This window comes from Pseudophryne corroboree, chromosome 7 (genome assembly GCF_028390025.1).
Source record: "Pseudophryne corroboree isolate aPseCor3 chromosome 7, aPseCor3.hap2, whole genome shotgun sequence".
Taxonomy (NCBI): domain Eukaryota; kingdom Metazoa; phylum Chordata; class Amphibia; order Anura; family Myobatrachidae; genus Pseudophryne; species Pseudophryne corroboree.
Window position 1 is genome coordinate 333,651,446 of NC_086450.1, and position 26,512 is coordinate 333,677,957.

The 26,512-nt window shown below is 50.6% G+C and overlaps 1 protein-coding gene across 2 annotated transcripts in view; it reads left to right on the forward strand.

The window, feature by feature from the left end:
* Positions 1-366: 366 nt before the first annotated feature.
* Positions 367-26,512, forward strand: part of NTAN1 (N-terminal asparagine amidase) — a 222,802-nt gene continuing 196,656 nt past the window's right edge. Inside the window, exon 1 of one of the 2 annotated variants that reach the window (XM_063934359.1) lies at positions 367-577. In XM_063934359.1, the coding sequence (XP_063790429.1) occupies positions 497-577 (81 nt within the window). In that variant the 5' untranslated portion in view covers positions 367-496. The remainder of the gene's footprint in view (positions 578-26,512) is intronic. The other variant, XM_063934358.1, reaches the window with a different exon arrangement.

Sequence of the window (26,512 nt, forward strand, 5' to 3'; positions counted from 1 at the left end):
TGTTAAAAAATCTTTTTAACAACAGGCAGATATTTAAACATACTCACATAAATACACACATACATAAAAGTAATAGTCAATCCCTATAAAAAAAATTATTATTATTTTTTTTTTTTTTACCTGCAATTTATTCAATAAAAAATTATTGATGTCAGAAAGTAATATTCAATACGTCTAGCTGCAGGTACATAAAAGGGCATAAAAGTAATATTCAACACTGAAGTCTAGCAGTAGTGCACAACCCTGACCCTCATTTAATCTCGCAGCCATTGTAATATCCGTGACTGCCAATAGAGAAGTAGGTGACGGAGGTTGCCGGGAAATGTAGTTTGTCTTTGTACTGCTTGATTTACTTACCGCCATCTCGGACTACAATTCCCCTGATGCAAAGCCGGGCTGCACTGTGCACACTCACATACAGTAGTAGCTACTCATTATCCTTTCTGAGCAGAGGAAGTTTGGCAGCAGTAGTGAATCAGAGTTTGTGCGGGCAGGCATGCCTCTGCTAATGGACAGCAAGAGGCTGGATGTCAGACAGTCTGTGTCACGAGTTATACAGATGCATCCTCGGTTGAAGGTAGGGTATTCTGACTGCCGATGCATCGTGGACACACACCAGATGGAGCCCACACTACCAGGCATCCATTGCATCCAGCAGCCTCTAATACTGTCTGTGCTACAGATGACAGATCTATCTCACTAGGATGCTTTTGTGTACTGCCATCGTCACTGTTTCTGTTTCACTGTCTCCTGTGTGACTCATGTTTGTGTTCCATACTGTAGAACCCTCAGATGTCAGAGTCATATGGAGTCTCGTTTGTTTGTTATCACAGTCAGCTGATACAACATTGGCTTTCCTGGTGCAGACACTGTGGCAGTCCCCTTAAACTTTATACTGTGTATTAAGCTTTCAAGCTTCATACTTCTTTTTTTTTTTTTTTTTATATATATATATATTTTTTTTTTTCTTTTTTTTTTTTTATATAATGTTCTCAGTTATTTTATTTAACTGCAGTTGGATTATCATAGAGAAATATAGGCTGGGTAACATACAAATGGGGGGATTCGGTTCTGTGGGAAGTGGCGCAGTGATGCACTGCTGTGCACATTTTGGCCAATAATGCAGAAATCGCTGGTTTCCCTTTTTATAGGAGTTGAGGCGAAAATATGAGATGGTGGCAGCAACGGCACCTAACAATTAATGTTGGGAATAGAATTCCCCATAAACATGAAGTAGTTATACAGTTAAAATACACCACAATACATGTTTATCTGCCATGTTAGATTGACTGAAGGTTCCTTGTGGGCGTTGGTGAAAGTCCTTTGTCCCAGGCCATACTAATAATATGTTCATGAACTGCTCTGTGTCTTAACATTGCAATTTATTGACAATCCGTTTGCTGTGATTATTGGCAATCTGTTTTGTGGCAGATATTTTCATTTTTAATGAAACTATCCCTGCTATGTACTAGGAACTGCTGTCCCTGCGAGTTCTTTCCCTGAGATTCTTCTGGAATCGGAGGCTGTAGAGAGGTATTGGAAGATCTCTCTCCTGCTACCATGCCTCCTGAGGCTTAAAGCAGTTTACACCATCTGAAGATGGTGTAAACCAGTGATGGCTACGTTAGCCATCACTGGTGTAAACTAACAGGGTCAAACTCTGTAAAGATTCACTTTTCAAATGCGCCCTACACACTTGCCAATGTGTGTGGCCGATATGAACGATCTCGTTCAGATAGCTCAGTGTGTATGCACCAACGATGAACAATGCGCGGCCCCGCGGTCGTTCATCGTTGGTTCTCCGTCGTGTTGCATTGCAAGTCAGTTTGGACGATGAGCGATCATCGTCAAAATTGCTAGCATTGCTGAGTGTTTAGGCCCCTAGAGTTTAGTACATAGGAGTCAGACCTTAGTCCCCATTGCCAATAATGGGGACTGCGATCTGCAGCGCTAATTAGCCTTCTGCTTGAGATTTCTGTGAATCTCCTACATTAGGCTGTTAGTTCAGTTTCTACATTATCGTATTTTCTACATAATTTAATGAAAAAATTGCTTGATAAATAGGCCCCTAATAGTGAGTACATGTATTTGGATGTATGTGTGAATCGGGTTCACTACGGCTGGCCGGCGGTCGGGCTCCCGGCGACCAGCATCCCGGCGCCGGGAGCCCGACCGCCGGCTTACCGACAGCTTGGCGAGCGCAAATGAGCCCCTTGCGGGCTCGCTGCGCTCGCCACGCTACGGGCACGGTGGCGCGCTACGCGCGCCACACTATTTTATTCTCCCTCTATGGGGGTCGTGGACCCCCACGAGGGAAAATAATTGTCGGTATTCCGGCTGTCGGGCTCCCGGCGCCGGTATACTGAGCGCCGGGAGCCCGACCGCCGGCAAACAGAAGACCACCCGTGTGAATCAGCAGCATGTAAGTGGATTACTAATGATAAATTCAGGATAATCACCAGTGCAATCTGTAATTCTTTAGGATGGCTTAAAGTGTAAGTCACCCCTGCTTGTCATTTCCAGCTCTGCTGCTTCCTCAGAGTGGTGAGAGACAAAATATTCTCTCACAATTTCAGCATTTCATGAACTTCAGCATTTCCACGTTAACCTAAGTAGTTCAAAGCTGTGATGGCCTCTCTGCAGAGTTACATATCAAAGCTGTAGAATATTGGATTGTAGGTTTTAACTGGTTATGGGTTAACTGGCAAATCCCATTTCTCTAACGTCCTAGTGATACTGGGGAATAGTGTATTACCATGGGGTATAGATCGGGTCCACTGGAGTCTGGCACTTTAAGAAACTAATAGTGTGCTGGCTCCTCCCCTCTATGCCCCTCCTAGCAGACTCTGTTTAAAAAATGTGCCCAAGGAGCTGGGTGCATTCTGTTGCTCTCCAGAGAGTTTTCTTCAGAAATGTATTTTAGTTTGTTATTCTCAGGCAGCACTGGTTGGCAACCAGTCTGCCTGCGTCGTGAGACTTAAGGAGGGGGGGTGCTGAACCAACTTCCTAAGTTAGTAGTTTGTGATCCCAGCTGACAGGACACTGAGCTCCTGAAGCGCTGTTTCTCACATCCCCAGGTTGTGAGGCCACGCCGGCAGCATGCCGCCAGTGCAGATGCCGAAGTCGACGCGGTGTGTTACACCGGGGACCCGGTTAGCGGGTCCCTGGTGAAAATTGGTGGCATGAAGCCGTGTTCACCTGGCTCCGGGCCGTGGTGCCCACTGAGTACCCAGACTGGCAACATGGTGGACGGGGCTGTGTACACTCGGGTTCACAATTTATGGAGAAAGCCAGTATAAATAATATACAGGGGCCGCGTGCCATTATTGGGGGTGGGGCATTCCGCAGAGCGGGACCAGAGGCTAAGCGGCGCCATTTCCTTCTGCTGCTGATACAGGCTGCACGCGGGAGCTGCTTCTCCAAGACCCACTAAATCACCATTGTAATTGGTACCAGGGGGTTATAGTGAAGGGTGGAGCTCTTAATCGGCAGCTTTACCGCTGTGTGGAAAATTACACATAAAGGACTCCCAGCGGGGCGCTGCTCAGTCTGTGGTGTATTGTGCTGGTTCCAATCTCTCTCTGTGTCACTCCATTCAGGGTAGTCTGGGTTTGTGTGCATATCTCACTAATACTGCACTGTGTTTTCATACTAATCTGTGTGTTTCTACTCAAGCATGTCTGCAAATAAGTCTGTGTGTACTTTATGCAATGCTAGGTTTACACCTTCCTCACAGGTGTCATTTATGTGTACCCAATGCTCAGTTCCTGGTAGCTGCTACCGACCACAGACAGGCTTTTGCCCCCCCCCCCCCCCCTCCACCACCAGAATTTAATGAAGGAGAGGTTGAGGTGGATGAGGATAATTCCCTGGCCCCAGGAGTTGAGGCCCTCATTTATGCTATTAGAGAGGTGCTCAATATCCCTGAAGGAGGAAGAACAGACAGAGGAATTGTTTTTTAATGTGAAACCAAAGTCCTCTGCAACCTTCCCGGTGTCTAAAGAATTAGATTTCCTGGCTATGGCAGCATGGATAAATCCTGACAAAAAATGTATTACTCCTAAACGGGTGTTAAATTCATTCCCTTTCCATATAGAGGATAGGAAAGTCTGGGTTACCCCGCCGACAGTGGATACTTCTGTGTCCAGACTGTCACGTAAGATTGTTTTACCTGTACCTGGGGCTGTTTCCCTTAAAGACCCAGCTGATTGTAATTGAAACCACTCTTAAATCAATTTATACTGCAGCAGATGTAGCCCAACGCCCTACCATAGTTTGTGGCTGGATTTCTAGAACCATGGTAAAACGATCTGATGATATTCTGAAAGGGTTGCTTACACTACCTCAAGAAGAGATGGTTACATTACTACAACACATCCAAGATGCTGCAAACTTTGAGGCGGTTAAGGAACTTAGTATCATTAGCGGCCGTACCACTGCTATGGCAGTATCGGCTCGCAGAGCCCTGTGGCTCCGTCAATGGTCAGCAGATGCTGATTCTAAAAAAGGGGTTGAAAACCTTCCTTTTACAGGTGATGCCTTGTTTGGGGAAGAACTGAACGGTGGATATCTCGGGCAACTGCAGGTAAATCTACATATCTGCCATCTGCCCCGTCACCTGCCAGGCGTCCCTATCATGGACCCTCCCTGCAGTCCTTTCGGCTGGCCAGATCAGAGTCAAAGCTGGAGGTGCCTCCAATGCTGCTAGAGGATCTTGCGTTAAGTTCTGTAAACCAGCAGCTGCGGACCAGGCCTCAGGATCCCCTTCCACAAAGTCCTCCGCGTGACGGTTAGCCCCAGCAGCAAGGTGACTTTCAGGTAGGCACTCTCCTTCAACACTTTGCCCATGTATGGTCAGAGTCCTGCCAGGATCCTTGGGTGAGGGACCTTATATCCCAAGGATACTGTTTGGAATTCCAGGAGCTCCCATCTCTGATTCTTCAGGTCAGGTTTACCAGCTTCATAGGAATTAAGGGTTTCCTTACAGCAGAAAGCTGCTTTCTACAGGGGTTAATGTTGCAGTACCTCCTCAGCTGCACACAGAGGGGTTTTACTCAAGTCTTTGTGGTTCTGAAGCCGGACGGCTCTGTACGACTGATCTTGAACCTCAAATTCCTGAACCCGTATCTTCGGGTGTTCAAATTCAAGATGGAATCTCTAAGAGCAGTGATAGCGAATCTGAAGGAGGGGGAGTTTCTGGTGTCCCTGGATATAAAGGACGCATACCTACATATCCCAATTTGGCCCCCTCACCAAGCGTTCCTCAGGTTCGCGATTCTGGACCAGCATTTCCAGTTTCAGGCCTTACCCTTCGGCCTCTCCACAGCCCCAAGGGTATTCACAAAGGTCATGGCAGAAATGATGCTACAACTGCGCATAAAGGGTGTCCAAATAATTCTGTACCTGGACGTTCTCTTGATAAAGGCGGTGTCCATGGAACAGCTACTGCACAGTATCGACTTGACTACTCGTTTGCTTACGGATCATGGTTGGATACTCAATTTCCAGAAATCTCGCTTGGTACCATCTAATAGAATTCAGTTCCTGGGGATGAGCCTGGATACAATGTCTCAGAAGGTCTACCCTCCCATATGCAAGGCCTTGACTATTCAGTCTATGGTCCGGTCGGTGCTGAAACCTTGCATGGTCTCAATTCATCTTTGCATCCGCTTGCTGTGCAAGATGGTGGCCTCCTACGAGGCGATACAGTATGGCAGGTTCCATGCGCGACCGTTTCAATTGGATTTGTTGGACAAATGGTCGGGATCTCACCTGTACATGCATCAGCATATAACCCTGTCACCGAAAGCACAGATATCCCTGCTATGGTGGCTTCAAATTCCCCACCTGGTGGAGGGTCGGAGTTTCAACACCCAGTCATGGACGCTGTTGACAACAGATGCCAGCCTCCAGGGTTGGGGGGCTGTGACTCAAGGAGCGCAGTTCCAGCGGATGTGGTTCTTTCAGGAATCTACTCTTCCAGTCAACATCCTGGAACTCAGGGCAATTTACAATGCTCTAATACAGGCCTCATACCTCCTTCGGAATCAGTCCATCCAGGTGCAGTCGGAACAACGCCACAGCAGTAGCATACATCAACTGGCAGGGAGGAACAAGAAGCAGGGCCGCAATGCGAGAGGTGTCGAGAATACTCCTCTGGGCGGAAGCCAACACAAGGGCCATCTCAGCCATTTACATTCCAGGACTGGACAACTGGGAAGCGGACTTCCTAAGCAGGCACAACCTCCATCCGGGGAAAAGGGGACTCCGCCCTCAGGTGTTTCAACAAATTGTTCACCGGTGAGGTAGTCCACAGATAGACCTAATGGCTTCTCCTCTCAACAAGAAGCTCCAGAACGAGGGACCTGCAAGCGGTTGCGGTAGACACTCTGACAACGCCATGACCTTACCAGTTCGTTTACCTGTTTCCTCCAATTCCCCTAATCCCAAGAGTTCTCAAAAGACTCAAAATGGAAAGGGTTCAGGCAATTCTCATAGGCCCGGATTGTCCTTGACGGGCCTGGTATGCAGACCTCCTGACCCTGTCGTTGGAGGAACCCTGGCCTCTGCTGCTTCTCAAGGACCTTCTTCAACAAGGACCGTTCGTCTATCCAGACCTACATTTGACGGCATAGAAGTTGAGAAGGAGATTTTAACCAGGAAGGATCTTCCATCCGAGGTGGTTTCCACTGTGCTTCTGGACCGTAAGGCGGTTACTGCCAAACATTACCACCGTATTTGGAAGAAATATGGCCCTCATTCCGAGTTGATCGCACCAAGCAACTTTTTGCTGCTGGTGCGATCAACTAATCTCCGCCTATGGGGGAGTGTATTTTAGCATAGCAGGGCTGCGATAGCTTGTGCAGCCCTGCTATCCTAAAAAAAGTTTCACACAAAACAAGACCAGAGCTGGACATACTTACCCTGTGCAACGTGTCCAGCTATGAGGATTACGGCTTTGACGTCCGACATCCGCCCTCCGTTTGCCTGGACACGCCTGCGTTTTTCTTACCACTCCCCGAAAACAGCTCCAAATGGTGAGTTGCCGCCCTGGATCGCCTTCCTGCAGTCAATCTTCTTGCGGTCGCCGCTGCGACCGCTTTCTTCATAGTCTGTGTCGTTGCGTGTGCGCATTCCAGACCCGATCGCACCACTCTGAGGATGTGCAGCGTGCGATCGGGTCGGAATGAGTGCCTATGTTTCTTGGTATGAGGGTCGAAAACGTTCTTCTGTGGAATTTCGTCTGGGCCAGTTTCTACTGTTCCTGCAAGCAGGAGTGGGTAAGGGCCTACGATTAGGCTCCATCAAGGTTCAGATTTTGGCTGTCTATCTTCTTCCAGAAACAACTGACTGTACTCCCTGAAGTACAAACCTTTCTTAAGGGGTGTTGCACATTCAACCAACCTTTGTTCCTCCCATTGCTCCGTGGGACCTCAATGTGGTGTTAACCTTTCTCCAGTCGGATTGGTTTGAACCCTTGCATAGGGTGGACTTAAAAGTGGAAGGCTGTTATGTTACTGGCCTTGGCTTCGGCTTGGCGGGTGTTGGAATTGGGGGCCTTGTCCTGTAAGAGCCCATACTTGGTGTTTCATGAGGATAGGGCGGAACTCAGAACTCACCCACAGTTTTTGCCAAAAGTGGTGTCGGCCTTTCATGTAAATCAACCAATTGTGGTTCCATTCTTATCCGACACTTCCAATGCTCCAAAGTCCCTGGATGTTGTGAGGGCTTTGAAAATTTACATCAAAAGGACTGCTCGACACAGGAAGTCTGACTCGCTTTTCGTCCTTCATGATGCTACCAAAATTGGTCGTCCTGCCTCCAAGCAGTCCATTGCTCGTTGGCTAAAATTGACTATCCAACAAGCCTATACTTCGGCTGCGCTGCTGCTGCTGCTGAGTTCTGTTCAGGCCCACTCTACAAGGTCGGTGGGTTCTTCCTGGGCGACTCGGTCTTACAGTTGTGCCGTGCAGCTACTTGGTCTGGCGTGAACACGTTCGTTAAGTTCTACACCTTGGCCAAGGATGACCTTCAGTTTGGTCAGGCGGTTTTGCAGGGGTCTCAGCACTCTCCCACCCGTTCTGGGAGCTTTGGGACGTCCCCATGGTAATATACTATTCCCCAGTATCCACTAGGACGTTGGAGAAAATAGGGATTTTTTTTCCAAAATATTTTTATTGAGGTCAAAAAGGCATATTGAAACATAACAGGTAATGGCATATGAATGACATATAGTTCAACTGCACCTGGGGCCACATTAGCCACCCGGAACAGTCGTGTATAAAAAGAAAAAGAATATCCAAAAACAGAGAACCTCGCATTTTCACTTTTTACATCGAGATGTCTAGATATATGTTATATCCTGGTGTTGTGTAACCAAATAGCAAAATTAACAAACATGAAATATGATGGGACAGCTAATGTGTCCCTGCTAATTAGCAGATTCTTTGCCTAACAGTAAAGCATATTAATGCGGCTCCCCCTTTGGGGATCGCTAAATCCTAAAATAATAAAAACACTAACAATATCAACAACATTATTAACATTATTGATAATAACCGTACCTGCCTGGGCCCAGGAGCCGCCGACCCATCCACGGAGATATCAACAGTGTGATAAGAAGAGATAGACGATAGGTGTCCAGTGTTAGGGAGTAGGGGGAGGTGGATGTGAGAGCTTGAGGGTCGAGTGTTGGCGATCAGAGTTGAGGTGATGAGAGGGGGTAGAAAGCATGAGAACAAGAGAAGAATGGAAGGTGAGGAAGAAGAGAGGAGGCTAGAGTGTATTCATGGAAGCGCAATGGGGGGGGGGTCGTCTGCTAGGATCTGGTGTCCGTACCAGGTGGTGCAGTGAAAGCTTTGTTTGATGGCTATTTTTGTCGGGGTAGGTAGTGTGTTGATAAATCGTCGCCAGCAGTGAAACAGGGTGGGGGTTAATATTTCTTTGTTAAGGGAGGTCTCTAGCCAGTCCATCGTGAATAGGAATAATAGTCTGGAGGTAGCTAGAGGTAGTGTGGGGGGGGGTATTGGATATCCATTGTTGTAATATGGCCTTTCTGCCCACCGCTGAGAGGATCATAATTAGTTTCGTGTCTCGAGAGGGAATATCGTTTTGATCACGGATATGCCCGAATAGCGCCCAGGAGGCAGTGCATTGAAAGCGCAAGCCCAACTCGGCAGTTCCATATGTATGTAGTTCTGTCCAAAATTCTTGAATATGGCAGCAGTGCCAGAAACAGTGCATAAGATCTGCTATTAATGAAGAGCATTTTAAGCATTTAGCCGAGTCGGACAAGCCCATCAGATGGCTCCTCCCTGGTGATATGTAGGCTCTGTGTAGTATTTTGTATGTCATTTCTTGATAGAGGCTGGCGGGGATAAGTTTAAGGGAGCTCGCAAAGCTATCCATTATGTTCTCCGGGGACATGGATGGGATTTGGGTGGACCATGTTTGTATTTGTGTGAGATCTGTGGTGGGTATATGTTCCGTGCGTATGCGGGTATATATTGCTGAGATGGAGCAGGTCCCTGTGCGCAGAAGTGTGTCTAGAGAGTTGACCAGGTCTGGGGGAGTAAGATGTGAGAGAGTCGATTGTATATAGTGTGATGTTTGGTAAAAATGAAAGCGATGGCGGGGGCTAATTCCATATTTGGTTGATATCTCCGTGAAAGTGAGTATTTTTTTGTTGGAGTCGAGGAGGTTTCCTATACATGTGATACCTAAAGCGTGCCAATTGGTAAAGGGGATGTGGGCCTGAGCATTTTGGAATTGTGTGTTTCCGACTAAAGGAAGAAAAAGTGAGTAGGTGTGGTGTAGCTTGAGAGATCTGCGGGAGAGTCTCCATGCTATAATAGTTGAGGTTAATAGAGGGTTATCCAGACGAAGGTTGGATATTTCAGATTTGTTTGCATGGAGGATATAGCTGAGGGATAGGGGAGTACAGAATTGGGAGTCGACTAGTGAGTCGGTAAAGGTGGATGTTCCGTGGATCCAGTCCACGGCAAATCGGAGGAGACAAGCATGGTTGTACTGTTCCACGCTCGGCAGATTCACCCCCCCGTTCTGTATTGTTTGGGTTAATTTAAATAGACTTATCCTGGGTCGTTTATTGGCCCAGATAAATTTCGATATCGAGGAGTTAAGATGAGATACATCAGCTTTTGAGAGTATGATGGGCAACATCTGCAGGGCGTAGAGCAGTCTGGGGAAACTAACCATCTTGACCAAATTACAGCGTCCCAATAGATTTAAAGGTAGTGTTTGCCATAGCGTGAGTTCTGTCTGGATCTTATTGAGGATTGGGTGGATGTTGTCAGTGTATAGATGGGTGGGGTCAGCGGGAAGTATGATGCCTAAGTATGTAATGTGGGTGCTAGCCCATCGGAATGGGAAGGGGGTATCCCAGCCTTTGGTGATCTGGGGAAATATGGCCAATGCTTCCGACTTGTCAAAATTGACGGTGAAGCCTGCAAAAGAGGAAAAACGGGCAATAGCTTCTTGAAGTGCCATTACCGACTGTCGTGGATTAGAGGTAAGTATGAGGATGTCGTCTGCGAATGCCATAAGTTTCATTTCCCTATTGCCAATTTTTATACCGTGAAAGGTGGGTAAGTTGATGATATATCGTATAAGGGGTTCTAGGGCGATGTTGAAGAGGAGGGGGGAGAGGGGGCAGCCCTGTCTAGTTCCTCTCTCTAGGAGAAAGGGTGGGGAGGGGGTATTGTTGACTATCACCTGCGCAGATGGGTTAATGTAGAGAGATTCAACCAGTCCCCGAAACGTCTCGCCAAATTGCTGGTAGAGTAGAACTCTTGCTAAGTGTGGCCAGGCAATTTTGTCAAAGGCTTTTTCAGCGTCCAGGTTGATTAGGATGTTGTCTGTGATATTGTTGGTGTGGGAGTGGGTGATGGCTGCCAGCGCCACTCTGATGCCACGTACTGATTGTCTGTGTTTAAGAAATCCCATCTGCGCTGGCGATATAATACGGGAAAGGCATAGCTGTAGTCGGTTGGCCATCAATTTGGTGAGGACTTTGAAGTCTTGGTTAAGGAGTGAGATTGGTCTGTAAGACCCAGGCAGGGAGGGGTCTTTGCCTGGTTTTGGTATTACAATAATTGTGGCTTCGTTAAATCTAATGGGGATTTGTTTGGAGGTGAGAATATGGTTATAGAGTGATGTGAGGGTAGGGGCGAGTTCGTCTCTTAGTATTTTATAAAATTCCGCTCCATAACCATCTGGGCCGGGGCTTTTATTGTTCGGTAGGGTCTTAATGACCTCCACCACCTCCTCCACTGTTATCGGTTTATCTAGGGATTCTCTCTCCTCTTGAGTCAAAATGGGGAGGTCTGCCTCTTTCAAAAATGAGTGGTTGGCAGCAGAATCATCAGGGCCTTTGGTATATAGAGATTGGTAGAAGTTTCTAAATTCTGAACAAATGAGGTCAGGGGATGTGGTCAATTTGTCCGCGTGTGTGATCGCATTGACCCAGTTACGAGATTTGGGTCCTTTGATTAGATTTGCTAATAATTTGCCTGATTTGTTACCCCATCTATGGAGTCTATTCCGCTGATAGTCGTAGGAGAGCTGAGCCCGTTCCGTGAGGAATGTATCATATACTAGCTTGGCTGAGAGGTATGCCTCTTTGTGGGCGGGGGTGTCATGTTGTGTGTAGCTACGGTATGTAGAGGTGAGGGTGGAGCTCAGGGCGTGTAGTTGGGAGGAAATTTTTTTCCGTTTGGCGTGTGTATAGGACATGATGTGTCCCTTCAGGACGGCCTTTGCCGCCCCCCAAAAGATTGGTGAGTCTGATTGTTGGGCGCCATTGTCCGAGGTGTAGTTATGCCAGGACTGTTTGAGGTGAAGCGTAAAGTCAGTGGACTGGCGGAGATAGGCTGGAAATCGCCATCTCAAGGCGGTGCGTTCTTGTGATCCTAGCTGGAGGCGGAGAGATATAGGGGCGTGGTCCGAGATGATAATGTTTTCGATAGATGTGTGAGTGATTTTGGGTAGAAGATTGGTGCCGGTGAAGATGTAGTCGATTCTGGAGTGGGATGAATGAGGGTGGGAGTAAAAGGAATAGTCTTTTTGGGTGGGGTGGAGTATTCTCCACGGGTCTAGGAGGTTTAGTTGGGTACAGAAGGAGGAGAGCAGGTGTGTGTGGGAAGTAGAGGTAGTAACACTTACCCTAGATCTGTCCATGGATGGGTCGACGACCGTGTTAAAGTCCCCGCCAACTATCAAGTTTTGGCCTCCCCAGGTAATAAGGGTCGATAGCAGGTCTGCAAAAAAAGAATCGGGTGAAGTATTTGGTGCATATACGTTGAGGAGAGTGTATGTTGTGTTTTGGATGTTTATATCTAATAATAAAAATCTACCCTCTGGGTCAAGTTGTTTTCTGAGGATTGTGTGCTGTAGGTTGGTATGTATTAGAATCGCTACACCCCTGGCTTTCGTGTGATAGGGAGACGATATGCAACTTCCTATCCACGGGGCACGGAGGGTGTGTCTAGGGTCATCTAACCAGTGCGTCTCCTGTAAAAATACAATCTGAGGAGACATACATTTCAAATGAGTCAGCACTTTTTTCCGTTTGACCGGGTGATTAAGGCCCTCTACGTTCCAAGATACCGTGTGGAGCGTTGTGGCCACTGGGTCTACGTCTATAGGAGTTTGTGGGTGGGAGTCGGAGGGCATATTATCCCACTCCCATCGGGAAAAATATCATTAGTAGGGTTGAAAGGATAAGATGGGGTCCCACCCCGACCCAGCGAACGGGGGGGGAGTCTCCCAGTGGGGGGAGGGGGTCCCTACCCAGGCAGGCACAACCAACAAAACATATAAACAATAACATAAGTAGTTTCCAGCTATGGAAACCTAAACAACAGAAAATATACATGGGTGCGGGATATTCGCACTCCGTGTATTCTGCATCTGAGACCCGAAATTAAGGTTCGGATAGTGTTTAGCCATTATTGAAAAGAGTCACGTGATGATCAAGTGGAAGGAAGGGCGAAATGCAGCCTAGCTTCGTCTGGATCTTCAAAGAACTTTGGGCGTCCATCTTCAAAGACTCTGAGGTGTGCTGGATATAGTAGTGCCAATTTGATCTTTGCCTCAAAGAGGTGTTTGCATATGGGGGCAAAGTCTTTGCGTTTCGCCGCCACTACAGCTGAGAAGTCTTGAAAGATGAGAAGGCGTTCTCCGTTGAACGACAGATTGGTTATTTTTCGGTATTGGTCTAGGAGTCTCGTTTTATCTGCGTAATTTAAGATCCTCATGATGACCGGGCGTGGGCGGCCTGATGAGTTTTTCCGTTCCGGGCCTAATCTGTGTGCTCTTTCGATGATCAGAGGAGATCCCTTGAGGTTCATGGACAGTTGTTCTGGGATGGTTAGCGAGAGGAGATCCATGAGTTCGTGGCCTTTTACGGATTCGGGGATACCGATGACTCGTAGGTTGTTTCGTCTGCTACGATTTTCCAGGTCATCGAGTTTATCCGAGAGATCCGCGACTTCGAGTTGTTTCGCCTGTAGGGATCTTTGAGCTTCAGTCAGGTCATCCTCTAGGGCCGAGATCCTTTGCTCTGCCTCATCAAGGCGAGTGGAGTGTTGGGTTAATAGAGTTGATGATGATTCGATAGCCTCCTTTATGCCCGCTAGTTTCTCGTCGAGAAGAGGGCCTAGTACCGCCAGTAGGTCTTTATGTTTCATTTTGGGTTGTTTAGCAGGCGGTTTGGATTTGCGGGAGCTTCTGGAATGCGAGCGTGTAGTAGAGTGATCCGAGTCCGATGTGTCTATTTCCGGGGTGTCCTCTCGAGCTTGCTGATCAGTCCCTGCGGGCATTACGGGTAGAGGAATCAAGAATTTTTCCATGCAGGATCGCCCAGAGGAGGGGGTTAAGGCTAAAGACACTAGGTGCTTAGGTAGTAAATGATGTGATGGGTCTCATGTGCTAGGTGGTCATTTATTGCAGGTCTTCATTTAGTGCGTTGCAGGTGTTCATCGACTGTGGCATCTAGCGCACTACTGCAGAGATCAGGGTGGGGGGGTCACCGGTATCTCTTGATAGATGTTGGGGAGGTTATCAGAGGTAAGGATAAGGGTTGTGGTGGATTTAATGATTTATTTCCACAGCCGCCGTGAAGTTAGGTGTCACTATTCAGGCGTGTTGTAGGGTCTGTGTGCGCCGTCGGTCTTCCCTCGATGCAGCGGATTGGTGTCTGCGGCTTCGGTCTCTCAGAGGTGGGGTGCCGGTGTTGGTGTTGAGTGTCTTGCCTCGGCCTCTAAAAGTTTTCTAGGGCGGCGGGACTTCCGGGTGTCCGATGTGGCAATGGGCAAAGCAAGGCCCCGGTTCTTGTCTGGTCCGCTTTGGGGTCGGGCGCCACCAGCCAGGCGGTCAGCAGGGTCTGTGGATGTTGTTAGGGGGACGCGGTGGTCATCTCCCTAGTTCTCCCTCTGATCCAGCGGGCCGGCGTCCGCGGCCTCGGTCCCACTCTGATAAGGGTGTGAGAGATATTGCCAGGGGTCTCTTCACGGTCTCCCTGAGTCCGGCCGGGAGGTGGGCGTCGGTGGGGTCGCCGGGTGTTCGGCGCGACAGCGACCGAGATGGAGGCCCCGGTTTTTATCTTCACTGGGCCGCGCTCAGCGGGAGCGTCCTTTCTAATCACTGGGGTGTTGTTTGTGGCCCTATCCCTTTCGTGTTGGTGATGGCGCCGAGAGACTTACCGCAGTTCCCGGAGATCTGGTAGGGAGGCGGGTGTCTGCTGAGTCTCCGGACTTCCGGTGCGGCAGCCGCCAAAATCGAGGTCCCGGCTTTCTCCCTGTGACCGGGCCGCAATCCGCGGGAGCGTCCACGGTGCTCCCCGACTCCGCGGTCCAGGTCTAACGAGAGCGGGTGTTGAAGGGGATCTGGCTGGGTATAGGTGTCTCCGGGCCTCCGGTGCGACCCCCGCCAAACTCGAGGTCCCGGCTTTCACCTTGTGTTTAGGCCGTAGTCCGCGGGAGTGCTCCCTGACTCCCCGGTTTGGGTCTGGCGAGAGCGGGGTGTTGAGGGGAGGATTGGTGGGTGAGGGTAATAATAAGGAGCAGGTCTAAGCAGTCCTGGAGGGGTTTTTAGATGTTATAAGGCAGGAGCTCTCTCAGGCTGCGACTGCTCTCCTCCCGTGCCAGGCCACCGAGATGTGCATTATTAACGGAGATTAGCGTTCAGAGGGCCGCCGCTGGAGCGTGTTGCAGAGAGCCGGAGGTTGAGGGTGGTCCGAGCCGGCTTCCAGGTGAGTAGCAGAAGTGGAGGAGATCCCCTCAGCCTTAGTGTGATTAAGGTCGCAGGAGGGGGGGGACGGAGCTGCGTCCAACCCCTCGAGCGTGGCTGGGCCGTCGGCCGTCTGCGGGTGCTGTGGGGTATGGTGCAGGATGAGGGACTGCAGCGGGGAGCAAGGGCCGGTGAAAGCGGCTCACCCTCACGCAGACGGGCACTCCAGGCCGCAGGTCCTCCGCTTCTCCGCCCGGGTCCCGAGGTCCAAGATGGCCGCCGCGTCAGGGCTCCGTGCCCCCCGCAGCCGCGTCCGCCCGGATTCTTCCTCTTCCCGCAGCACCGCCGATCCCCGGTGCCAGGTAAGGGAGGTCCAGGTGTTTAAAGCAGGGATGGGGGTCCCGTGAGGGCACTCCAGGGGCTCCAAGGGCGGACGCCCTCCACGACAGGTATCGCCGGAAATCGAGGCCCCGGCTTCAGGTGGGTGCGTAGGCCGCAGTCCGCAGAAGCCAGTATACCGGCTTCCCGACTCCGCAGCACAGGTCCACCGGTGTGAGGGGGTCCCGGAGGGGTAGTAGATAGTTTGGTGGGTTGAAAAAGTGGTCTGGGGAGGGAAAGAGAGGGATAATTTCCTCAGGGAGTGGAGAGCTCCCTGTTTGTGCAGCCACTCTGATCGGCCTCCAGGTCACGCCCCCGAAAATAGGGATTTTAATACCTACCGGTAATTCCTTTTCTTGTAGTCTGTAGTGGATACTGGGCACCCGCCTCTGTGCTTCGTTTTCCTGCTTACCTGTTTTGAGTCTGCTAGGAGAGGCATAGAGGGGAGGAGCCAGCACACACTATTGATTTCTTAAAATGCCAGGCTCCAGTGGACCCAATCTATACCCCATGGTAATATACTATTTCCCAGTATCCACTATGGACTACGAGAAAAGGAATTACCGGTAGGTATTAAATTCCTATTTTCTGCAGCGGGGTACACTGTGTGTTCCACAGGGAACACATCGGGGTGTAGAGCGGGATCTTGGATCCAGAGGCACAATCAGACAAAGCTTTGACTGTCCCAGAATGCATTGGGGCCTCCTCTATAACCCTGCCTACAGACACTGAGAGCTCAGTTTCGAGTTGGTGCCTGTAGCAGTAGATCACCTAACAGGCAGGCTGCACTGGCAGCCCTGAGAAAGCTTTAGAAGACTTCAAGGGATGCAGCACTGTTATGTCAGGGTGACATTCAGTGCTGTGTCTCCGTCACCTCCCAAGCGGTGTCGCATACTCCCGTGGCTCAGATCCTGGGTACTTGCGGCGGAGACGCTCCGGCTTAGGCACACGGTCGCAGACGCTCTCCTGATTTGCGTGCCTGCTAGGAAGGGAGGAGGTAAGAGGGTCCCCGCCACTAAATCGCGTTCCTGTCACAGTCTAGGGAGACGGACTGCGACGTTGGCGTGGACACTTACCGAGCAGGGACCCCACTATATCCGCCAGGGCATAGGAGTACAGGTTGGGTGTACTAATGCCCCTATTGGTAAGGCTCCGTAGTACTGGCGGTGAGGCCCAGCATAGGGGAGTCGGCGCTTAACCTGTAGCCCCTTTCCTGGGTTAGTGTGCCATCTCCTTGCAGATTTCCCGCCCTGGAGCTGCCTCACACTCTCCCTCAGTTCCTGACGCTGGGCGCCATCTTGTGAGCATAGCTGCTACTGGTCTCTGGGATTACGGGGCAAGGTCTCCCCTGTAAAGCCACCTGTCCACAGCACTGAGACTTTACAGACACTTGAGTGTTCTACATGTCTTATTACAGACAGCGTTAGTTAAGAGTGTACCTATTACAGAATATATTGTACGAGTATTCTGATATATACCTCTGGTCTAGGACTGCGCTATGATACTTTTATTGTGTTTAAAGTAATCTCTGCATTGCCTGTGACTGTGTGTGCCTGTACCTGCTGTATGGTTTCACTCTCGTGTATCCCATCTAAGGTAGCCATCACTGTATTCTGTATCCTAAGGGACTAGGGGGGTCATTCCGAGTTGACCGCTAGCTGTTTTCGTTCGTTGCGATCATGCAAAAAAAAAAAGGCACTTCTGCGCATGCGGTGCAGTGCGCACGTGCATCGTACTATTACAACGAACGATGTAGTTTCACACAAGGTCTAGTGAAGCTTTTCAGTCGCACTGCTGGCCGCACAATGATTGACAGGAAGAGGGCTTTTCTGGGTGTCAACTGACAGGGAGTGTTCGAGAAAACACAGGCGTGCCAGGAAAAACACAGGTGTGGCTGGCCGAACGCAGAGCATGTTCGTGACGTCAAAACAGGAACTGAACAGTCTGAAGTGATCGCAAGCGCTGAGTAGGTCTGAAGCTACTCTGAAACTGCACAAAATTATTTTGCCGCCGCTGTGCGATCCTTTCGTTCGCACTTCTGCTAAGCTAAAATACACTCCCAGTGGGAGGTGGCATAGCGTTTGCACGGCTGCTAAAAACTGCTAGCGAGCGAACAACTCGGAATGACCACCTAGGTGCGTCAGGGTCCTCTAATATAGTGTACACAGTACTTAACGCTATACGGATATTTTACTGTGTTACAGTCACGTACACCGGGATTTAGTTCACAAGTGTGTGTGTTCTGACGCTGGTTGTGTACTTTGTCCGCAAGTTATGTACTCTGCCTGGCCTAATTGTTGCTTTATTACAATGTCTAACAATAAGGGCAGTAAAACTCTGGAAGCTCCTGTAAGTGGCAAGGTATGCTCCTGAGGGGGGAGTATTGTGTTCCAAATGTCATACACCTCCCAGTAAGCCTGCAGCTCCTGTAACTACAATGGAGCCACCCTGGGCTATGTTCACCACCCTCCTGGGGACTCTGGTGGACCGTTTACCCCCCCTATGGGACCTCCGGTGTCACTGCCACCACAAGTTGTCCCTATTGTAATTCCGCCTTGGGTGGAAAATTTGTCTACCCATCTGCAACAGTTAAATCAGTCTTTGGTTAGACAGAAATCTACTCCAGGTCACTCCTATGTCCCTGGGTCTGCTAAGCAAGCTGCTTCCTCCTCACAATCCACTAACCTCTCTGATGTGTCATCTGACGAGGAGGGGGAGCATACGGTCCTGTCAGACTCTGAGTCATGTGTTACTGACGAGGATTCCACCTTACAGCTTGATGTCCCTGCCCTGGTGGATGCTATTAAGCATATCCTTCAAATCACTGATGATGAGGATTCCACTACAGTGGCCAAGAAAACTGATACGGATTTAAACACCTTCTGTTGTTTAAACATATTACCCCATTCTGATCATCTTGTGGACATCAGGAAGGAACCCTGGTCTACCCCAGGTATGAAATTTGCTATCCTCTCGCTGCAGAGTTATGTGGCAAATGCGGAAAACCCACCGCAGGTGGATTCTCACGTCACCCGTTTCGTGGTGTCGTCTACTCTGCCTGTCACCACTATCACCTCCCTGAAGGAACAGACAGATAAGCGTGTGGAGGGATGCCTGATGTCTATATATTCTCTCGCAGGGGCCATTCATAGGCCCACCATAGCTGCCTCTTGGGCCGCAAAGGGTATTGAGGCATGGGTTCAGGCGTTAGAGGATGAGCTGCCCGAGGATATTTCTGACAAGGCCAGACAATACCTGTCTCACATATGCACCGCCGCCTATTACATTCAGGAGGCGTCCTCTGAGGTGGGGTCACTGGCAGCCAAAGCGTCATACACGTCTGTCCTGGCTCGCCGTATACTGTGGTTAAGGTCGTGGAAAGTGGATCTGGACTCTAAGAGGACCTTGAAGGTACTCCGCTTTACTGGGGACATTTTATTTGGACAGGACCTGAATAAAATAGTGTCTAGTGTTCACTCTAGGAGTGAAAAGGGGCAGGGCGCCGGACTCCGTGGGCACATGCGTCCGAAATGGGGGCGCGGCCACGCAAATTAGGGGGCGTGACCACGCCTACGTCATTTTAGGGGCGGTGCGGCCCACAGACGCTACTATAGAGAGCGTCTGTGGCCGGCGATGTCACTGTTGGGGGCGTGCCCAGCACCTCCGTCGGTGATGGGCTTCCCCCAGCCCTCTCCCAATGCGTGAATGGATGCCGCGCGCATGCGCACGGCATCTATACACGCCGGGAGGGCAGGAAGCGGGCGGCTGTTCTAGCAGGGTGCCGCAAAAGGGGCAGGGCGGGTTTTGCCTGCTAAAAAACGGGCAGGGCGCGGCGCCCTGCTAAAACAGCCTAGAGTGGACACTAAGTGTCTGAATTAGCAGCTGCTAAGACTGCTTTTCTTCCTCCTACTAATCCTTCTGCTCAGAAGGTAAAGACTACATCTTTTAATTCCTTTCGACCTCAAGGGAAAGCCAAGGGTCAGTCTTACCCCAGACAGTCTCGTGCTCCCAAGACCACCAAGCCCAAGACGAAACAGTCCTGACCAGCCCGTCAGCCTGCTTCGAAACAAGACAAGCCTGCTGCAAGATGGGACGGGCCTGGGGACCCCAGGGTGGCAGGCCGAGTTCACCCAGGTCTGGTTAAAGACCACTTCAGACACTTGGGTACTGGAAGTTGTCTCTCACGGGTTCACTGTCTCCTTCAAGAGATGTCCCCCTCACCAATTCTGTGCTATGGTACTCCCTTTGGATCCGTTGCAGGCGCTACAAACGGTGGTAGGTTCTCGCCTGAGTACAGGAGTGGTTGTGCCGGTACCTCAGTCCCAGCGTGGCAGAGGCTATTATTCGACCCTGTTTCTGGTGCAGAAACCCAGTGGGTCGTTTCGGCCTATACTCAACCTCAAGTCACTGAACAAATTTGTGAGGGTCACCAAGTTTCGTATAGAAACATTGCGCAATATTGTGCTGGCGATGGAACCCAGCGATTACATGGTATCCCTGGATATACAGGATGCTTATCTGCATATTCCTATTGCCATATCGCATCGGCAGTTCCTGCGGGTTGCTATTGGCGACAGTCACTACCAATTCCAGGCTCTGCCGTTCGGCCTGGCCACGGCTCCTCGGATCTTCATCAAGGTTATGGCCGTGATGACGGCACATCTCCGTCGCCAGGGAGTCCGAATCCTGACGTACTTGGATGACCTGCTGATTCTGCCGAGTTCCCACGATGTCCTCCTCCGTCATCTACAATTGACGGTGAGTTGCTTAGAGCATGGTGCACCTAGGGGCGCTCCTGGACACACACAGTCAGAGAATGTTCCTGTCTTGAGACAAGGTCCTGAAAATCCAGGACAGGATAAGACACTTCATCCGTCACCCTAGAGTGTCAATTCACTCAGCAATGCAAGTACTTGGCCCGATGGTGTCGACGTTCGACATGGTGGGGTACACTCACTTTCATTCCCGCCCTCTGCAACGATTCATTCTTGCCAAGTGGGATGGCCTGCCTTATTGGATCAGATTCCAAAGGATCTTGTTGACTTCGGAGGTTCGTTTGTCGCTGACCTGGTGACTCCAGGACCAGCAATTGAGCAGGGGCTGTCCCTTCTGGATCCCCGACTGGGTCCTCCTGACGACTGATACCAGTCTAAGGGGATGGGGAGCGGTGTTGGAGCAACACTCTTTTTTTCAGGGTCGGTTGACCACGGAATCCAATGCATTATCACTTGCCCTGCCTCATGTACGGAACAGACCAGTTCAAGTACGGTCAGACAATGCCACAAAAGTGGCATACATAAACCATCAAGGCGGCACTCGAAGCCGCATGGCTATGAAGGAAGTGTCAAAAATCCTTTGTTGGGCAGAACGCCATCTGCCAAGTATATCGGCAGTGTTCATTCCGGGTGTCCTGAACTGGGAAGCGGACTACCAAGTCGCCAGGATGTACATGCCAGAGAGTGGAGTCTTCATCCAGAAGTCTTTCAACTCCTAGTGGACAGATGGGGTATACCGGATGTAGATCTAATAGCGTCTCGACCCAATCACAAGGTTCCGTTCTTCGGATCAAGGACAAGGGATCCTCAAGCAGCGTTCATGGACGTACTGGCAATTCCATGGAACTTTTGGCTGCCTTACGTGTTCCCTCCAGTGTCACTGCTGCCCAGTGTTCTATGGAAGTTCAAACAGGAAGGAGGAATGCTGCTTCTAGTCGCTCCAGCGTGGCCCAGACGCCATTGGTTCTCAGACCTGCAGGGTCTATCGATGGGGCATCCCCTTCTACTTCCTCAATGCCCAGACCTCCTCGTACAGGGCCCTTGTCTCTTCCCAGACCTGGCCAGACTGGCTTTGATGCTGTGGCTTTTGCAGCATCACTCCTGAGAGCCAAAGGATTTTCTGCTGCGGGGTACACTGGGCTCCACAAGGATAGACACAGGGCCGGTTCTGACGCTCTGAGCGCCCCGGGCGGCAATAGGGGGCGTGGTTTCGTACAGGGGGCGTGGTCATTTACGCCCCCTGTACAGACTGAAATGATGTGTGGTGTACAATGACGTCATCGTGCACCGCACAGCAAAGGTCCTCTCCACGAAGGGAAATTAGACGTCTAGTTTCCCTTCGTGGAGAGGACCTTTGCTGTGCGGTGCGCGATGACGTCATTGCGCACCGCACCGCACGTCATCGCACACCGCCTCTCCATGAAGGGAAACGACGCGTACGCGTCTAGTTTCCCTTCACAGCGGCAGCAGGCGGGCAGCAGGGGGCACACAGCAGCAGCGGATCTTGCCCTGGTGCGGCGCCCTCCGGAAGGCGGCGCCCCGGGCAAAAGTCCTGCTTGCCCGTGGCAAGATCCGCTACTGGATAGACACTGTAAAGTAGGATCTTGATCCGAGGCACCAACAGGCTCAAAAGCTTTGACTGTTCCCAAGATGCATAGCACCTGCTCCTCTATAACCCCGCCTCCCTGCACAGGAGCTCAGTTTTGTAGTTGGAGCCGCAGATAGCAGGCACATAACAGAGGGGATGCTCCAAGCAGCCCTAAGAAGAGCTTTTTTATGAAGAATATTGAAGACTTCAAGGGCTGCAGCAGTGTGTAGATGTCAGGAGACATTCACTGCTGCAACTCCTTCTCTCCCCAGCGGCGCTGTACACTCCCGCGCCCTGGTTGCCGGGTAACTACAGCGGGAGGCTCCGGTTTTCTTCTGGTCAGGCACACACGACTGGGGCTCTCCGGGATCGCGTGGCCGCGCTTCGGGAGGTGGTGAGTGGGTCCCGCTTGCGGGACCCGTGCTGTATCGCGATCCGGCGCGGCCGGTGGACACTGTGGCAGTACAGGCGATCCCACTAGATCACCAGGGCATGGGTGCAGGTCAGGTTTTCTCTTTAAACCTTTTTATTTGTAGCCCGCAGTACCAAGTGGTTTTGCCAGCAGAAGGGATAAGGCTTAGATCTGGAGCCCCTCCCCCAACCCCAGGGCACCATTTCCAGTAAATGTTCCCGCCCTGGAGCTGCATATCTGTGTCTCTCTCTCACTCCCTGTCAGTGTTTGGGCGCCATTTATCTCAGCTACACTGTTCCTGGGACTGCTTGGGCAAATCCTCCTTTGTAAAGCCGCCTGGTAGTCAGCGCTGTGATTTTACAAGACACTTAAGTATTCTACATGTCATTTAGACAGTGATAGTTAAGAAAGAGTGCATTTAGTCAGGGTCCTCTGGTACAAGTACCCTGTGATATACATCCAGTTCTTACTGTGCAGTCTTATATCTATTGACTACATAGTTATATATATAAGCTAGTCCAGTGCAGTATTATTGTTGGTAATAACCTCTGCATTGTATAACTGTGACTATATGTGTGTGCATTAGCTTGTTGGGTGATTTCCATTTCGTGTCTCTCACTCAACTTGCTATCCCTATATTCTATAACCTGAGGGGGCTTGGTGCGTCAGGTTTATAATAATATAGGATATTCACAAGATATACTCTACTTTTGTATTTTTCTCTGTGATTTTAGTCACCATATCTCTCCTGTATCCCTGCTTGTGCTGACTACACTGCGCAGGGGTTTGTGCAAGAGGTATTGTGCTGCTGCCAATTGTACTGTGTTACCTGATATTGCAAGTTATATCATGTCTGCTTCTGAAGGTAACGGTTCTGGGGCTGAACACACTACAGGTGTTGCTGACGCCACAGATCCCTATGAGGAGAATATAGCAGCTGCGGGCTCTGGTTCTGGGGGCTCCTTGCCCCCCAGTGGGACTGTGGCAACGGGGGTCCATAATGACCCGCCGTGGGCTACTTTCTCCACACTTCTAAATACGCTAGTTACTAAACTAACGCCCCCTATGGGACCTCCTATGCCGGTTCAACCATATGTGGTCCCCGCGGCTAACCCGCCGTGGGCAGATAACCTGTCTGCTCAATTGAAGAAGTTGAACCAGTCCTTGACTACTAAAAAGTCTGACCCTCGCTCGCCTAAGTCCAAGGGGTCCTCTAAGCGAGCTCTTACCTCCTCACAATCCACTGCTGTCACTGACACCTCGTCTGATGAAGATGGCGCTTACACTGACCCCACAGATTCTGACACAGATGCTGCTGATGGGGAGGGTGGTTCACATGTGGATGTTCCTGATCGTTTGGAGGCTATTAAGTTGATTTTACAGGTTACGGATGATCCCGAGCCATCCGTCCCTCCTAAGAAACCTGATAGGTTCAAGCGTCAGAAGGTGGTTAAACAAGTTTTACCTCATTATGACCACCTAGTGGATATACGTCAGGAATCCTGGGGAAACCCAGGGAAGAAGTTTGTTCCTCAAAAGAAGATGCTGGCTCGCTATCCCCTCAAGCCAGAGCTGTCTAAAAATTGGAAAACGCCTCCTCCAGTGGACTCGCATGTGGCTAGGATGGTGGTTTCCTCAGCTCTACCTGTCACTACCGTCACGTCTCTAAAAGAGCCTACGGATAAACGTGTGGAGGGTTGTCTGAAAGCAATTTACACCCTCACGGGTGCTGCACAAAGGCCCACTATTGCAGCGACATGGGCTGCAGAGGCTATTGAAGCATGGGCCCTAGAGTTGGAAGCTGAAATCTCTTCTGATCATGCTAGACACTGCTTGTCATATATTGTCACAGCTCACTATATTAAAGAGGCAGCTTCTGATGCCGGTATTCTAGCAGCCAAGGCCTCTACTACGTCAGTCCTGGCTCGCCGGATATTGTGGCTGAGATCCTGGTCTGTGGATCTGGACTCTAGAAAAACCCTGGAGGTACTCCCTTTCAAGGGAGATATTCTGTTTGGGGAGGACTTAAATAAGATAGTGGCTGACTTGGCTACTGCTAAAACTGCCTGTCTGCCAAGTACCGCTCCTTCTGTGTCGAAGGCTAAAGGTACTTCCTTTCGCCCCTTTCGTCCTTCAGGTAAAGCAAAAGGTCAGGCGTACCACAAGCAGGCCCGCACTTCCAAACCTGGTAAGCCAAAGCCCAAAAGAGCCTGGGCTGCCCGTCAGCCAGCTTCCAAGACCGATAAGCCTGCCGCATGACGGGGCGTGCCTCCCCTTGGGGGACCCCAGGGTGGGGGGCCGGCTTCTAGGATATACCCAGGAATGGTTGAAGACCACTTCAGATGCCTGGGTATGGGAAGTCGTCACTCGGGGTTACGCCATAGCCTTCAAAAACCGTCCCCCTCATCGATTTTGCCTGACAGAGGTCCCTTTGGACCAGACAAAGGCAAAGACTCTACATTCAGTGGTACAGACCCTCCTGGACACAGGAGTGGTAGTACAGGTGCCTCTTGCTCAGAGAGGCCGGGGGTACTATTCTCCGCTGTTTCTAGTCCCGAAACCGAATGGGTCATCCCGGCCCATTCTCAACCCCAAGGCACTGAACAAGTTTGTGAAAGTCTCCAAGTTCCTTATGAAAACCCTTCGCTCTATAGTTCTGGCCTTGGAACCTGGGGATTATATGGTCTCCCTGGATATACAGGATGCTTACCTGCATATTTCGATAGCAGTGTCGCATCAGCAATACCTGAGGTTTGCGATTGGCAACCTCCATTACCAGTTTCGGGCGTTACCTTTTGGTTTAACCTATGGCTCCACAAGTCTTTACCAAAGTTATGGCGGTGATGACGGTGGTACTCCGCCGTCAAGGGGTCAGGATCCTACCGTATCTGGACGACTTGTTGATCCTGGCAAATTCCCCAGAACTTCTCCTGCGTCATCTGGATATGACTGTCCGGTTTCTGCAAGCCCACGGGTGGCTCATCAACTGGAAGAAATCCTCCCTGGTCCCTGCTCAGAGCATGGTGCACCTGGGAGCGCTATTGGACGCTCACAATCAGCAGTTGTTCTTGTCTCAGGAGAAAGTCCTGAAGCTTCAGGACAGGATTCGTTGCTTCCTTTCTCGTCCGCAAGTGTCAATACATTCGGCTATGCAGGTGCTGGTGTCGGCATTCGACATGGTGGAGTATGCTCAATTCCATTCTCGCTCCCTCCAGAGGCTGATTCTAGCCAAGTGGGACGGCCTGCCTCACCGGATCAGGTCTCACACGATCTCATTGACTCCGGAGGTCCATCTGTTGCTGCACTGGTGGCTCCAGGATTGTGCAGGGGCCGTCCCTTCTGGATATCTGACTGGGTCCTGTTGACGACAGATGCCAGTCTAAGGTTTGGGGCGCGGTGCTGGAGCAACACTCCCTTCAGGGTCGGTGGACTGTGGAGGAGTCTCTCCTCTCGATCAACATTCTGGAATTGCGGGCGGTCTTCAACTCGTTGAGCCTGTTCAAGTACAGTCTGACAACGCCACCAAGGTGGCTTACATAAATCATCAAGGCGGCACTCGAAGCCGTTTGGCAATGAAGGAAGTCTTACGGATTCTGCAATGGGCGGAACGGCCATATCGGCAATATTCATTCCGGGAGTCCTGAATTGGGAAGCGGACTTTCTCAGTCATCAGCACGTACACGCCGGAGAGTGGGGGCTCCATCCAGAAGTGTTTCAACTCCTAGTGGAAAAGTGGGGCCTTCCAGACGTGGATCTGATGGCGTCTCGACACAACCACAAGGTTCCGGTCTTCGGAGCAAGGACAAGGGATCCTCAAGCAGCATTCGTGGATGCGCTGGCGGTGCCGTGGAGGTTTCGGCTGCCGTATGTGTTCCCTCCGGTGTCACTCCTGCCCAGGGAAATTCGGAAGTTCAAGCAGGAAAGAGGAATCCTGCTTCTCATAGCTCCAGCGTGGCCCAGACGGCACTGGTTCTCAGACCTGCAGGGCCTATCGTCAGAGCGTCCAATCCTACTTCCACAATGCCCAGACCTCCTCGTTCAGGGCCCCTGTGTCTACCAGGACCTAGCCCGGCTGTCTTTGACGGCGTGGCTCTTGAAGCTTCCATCTTG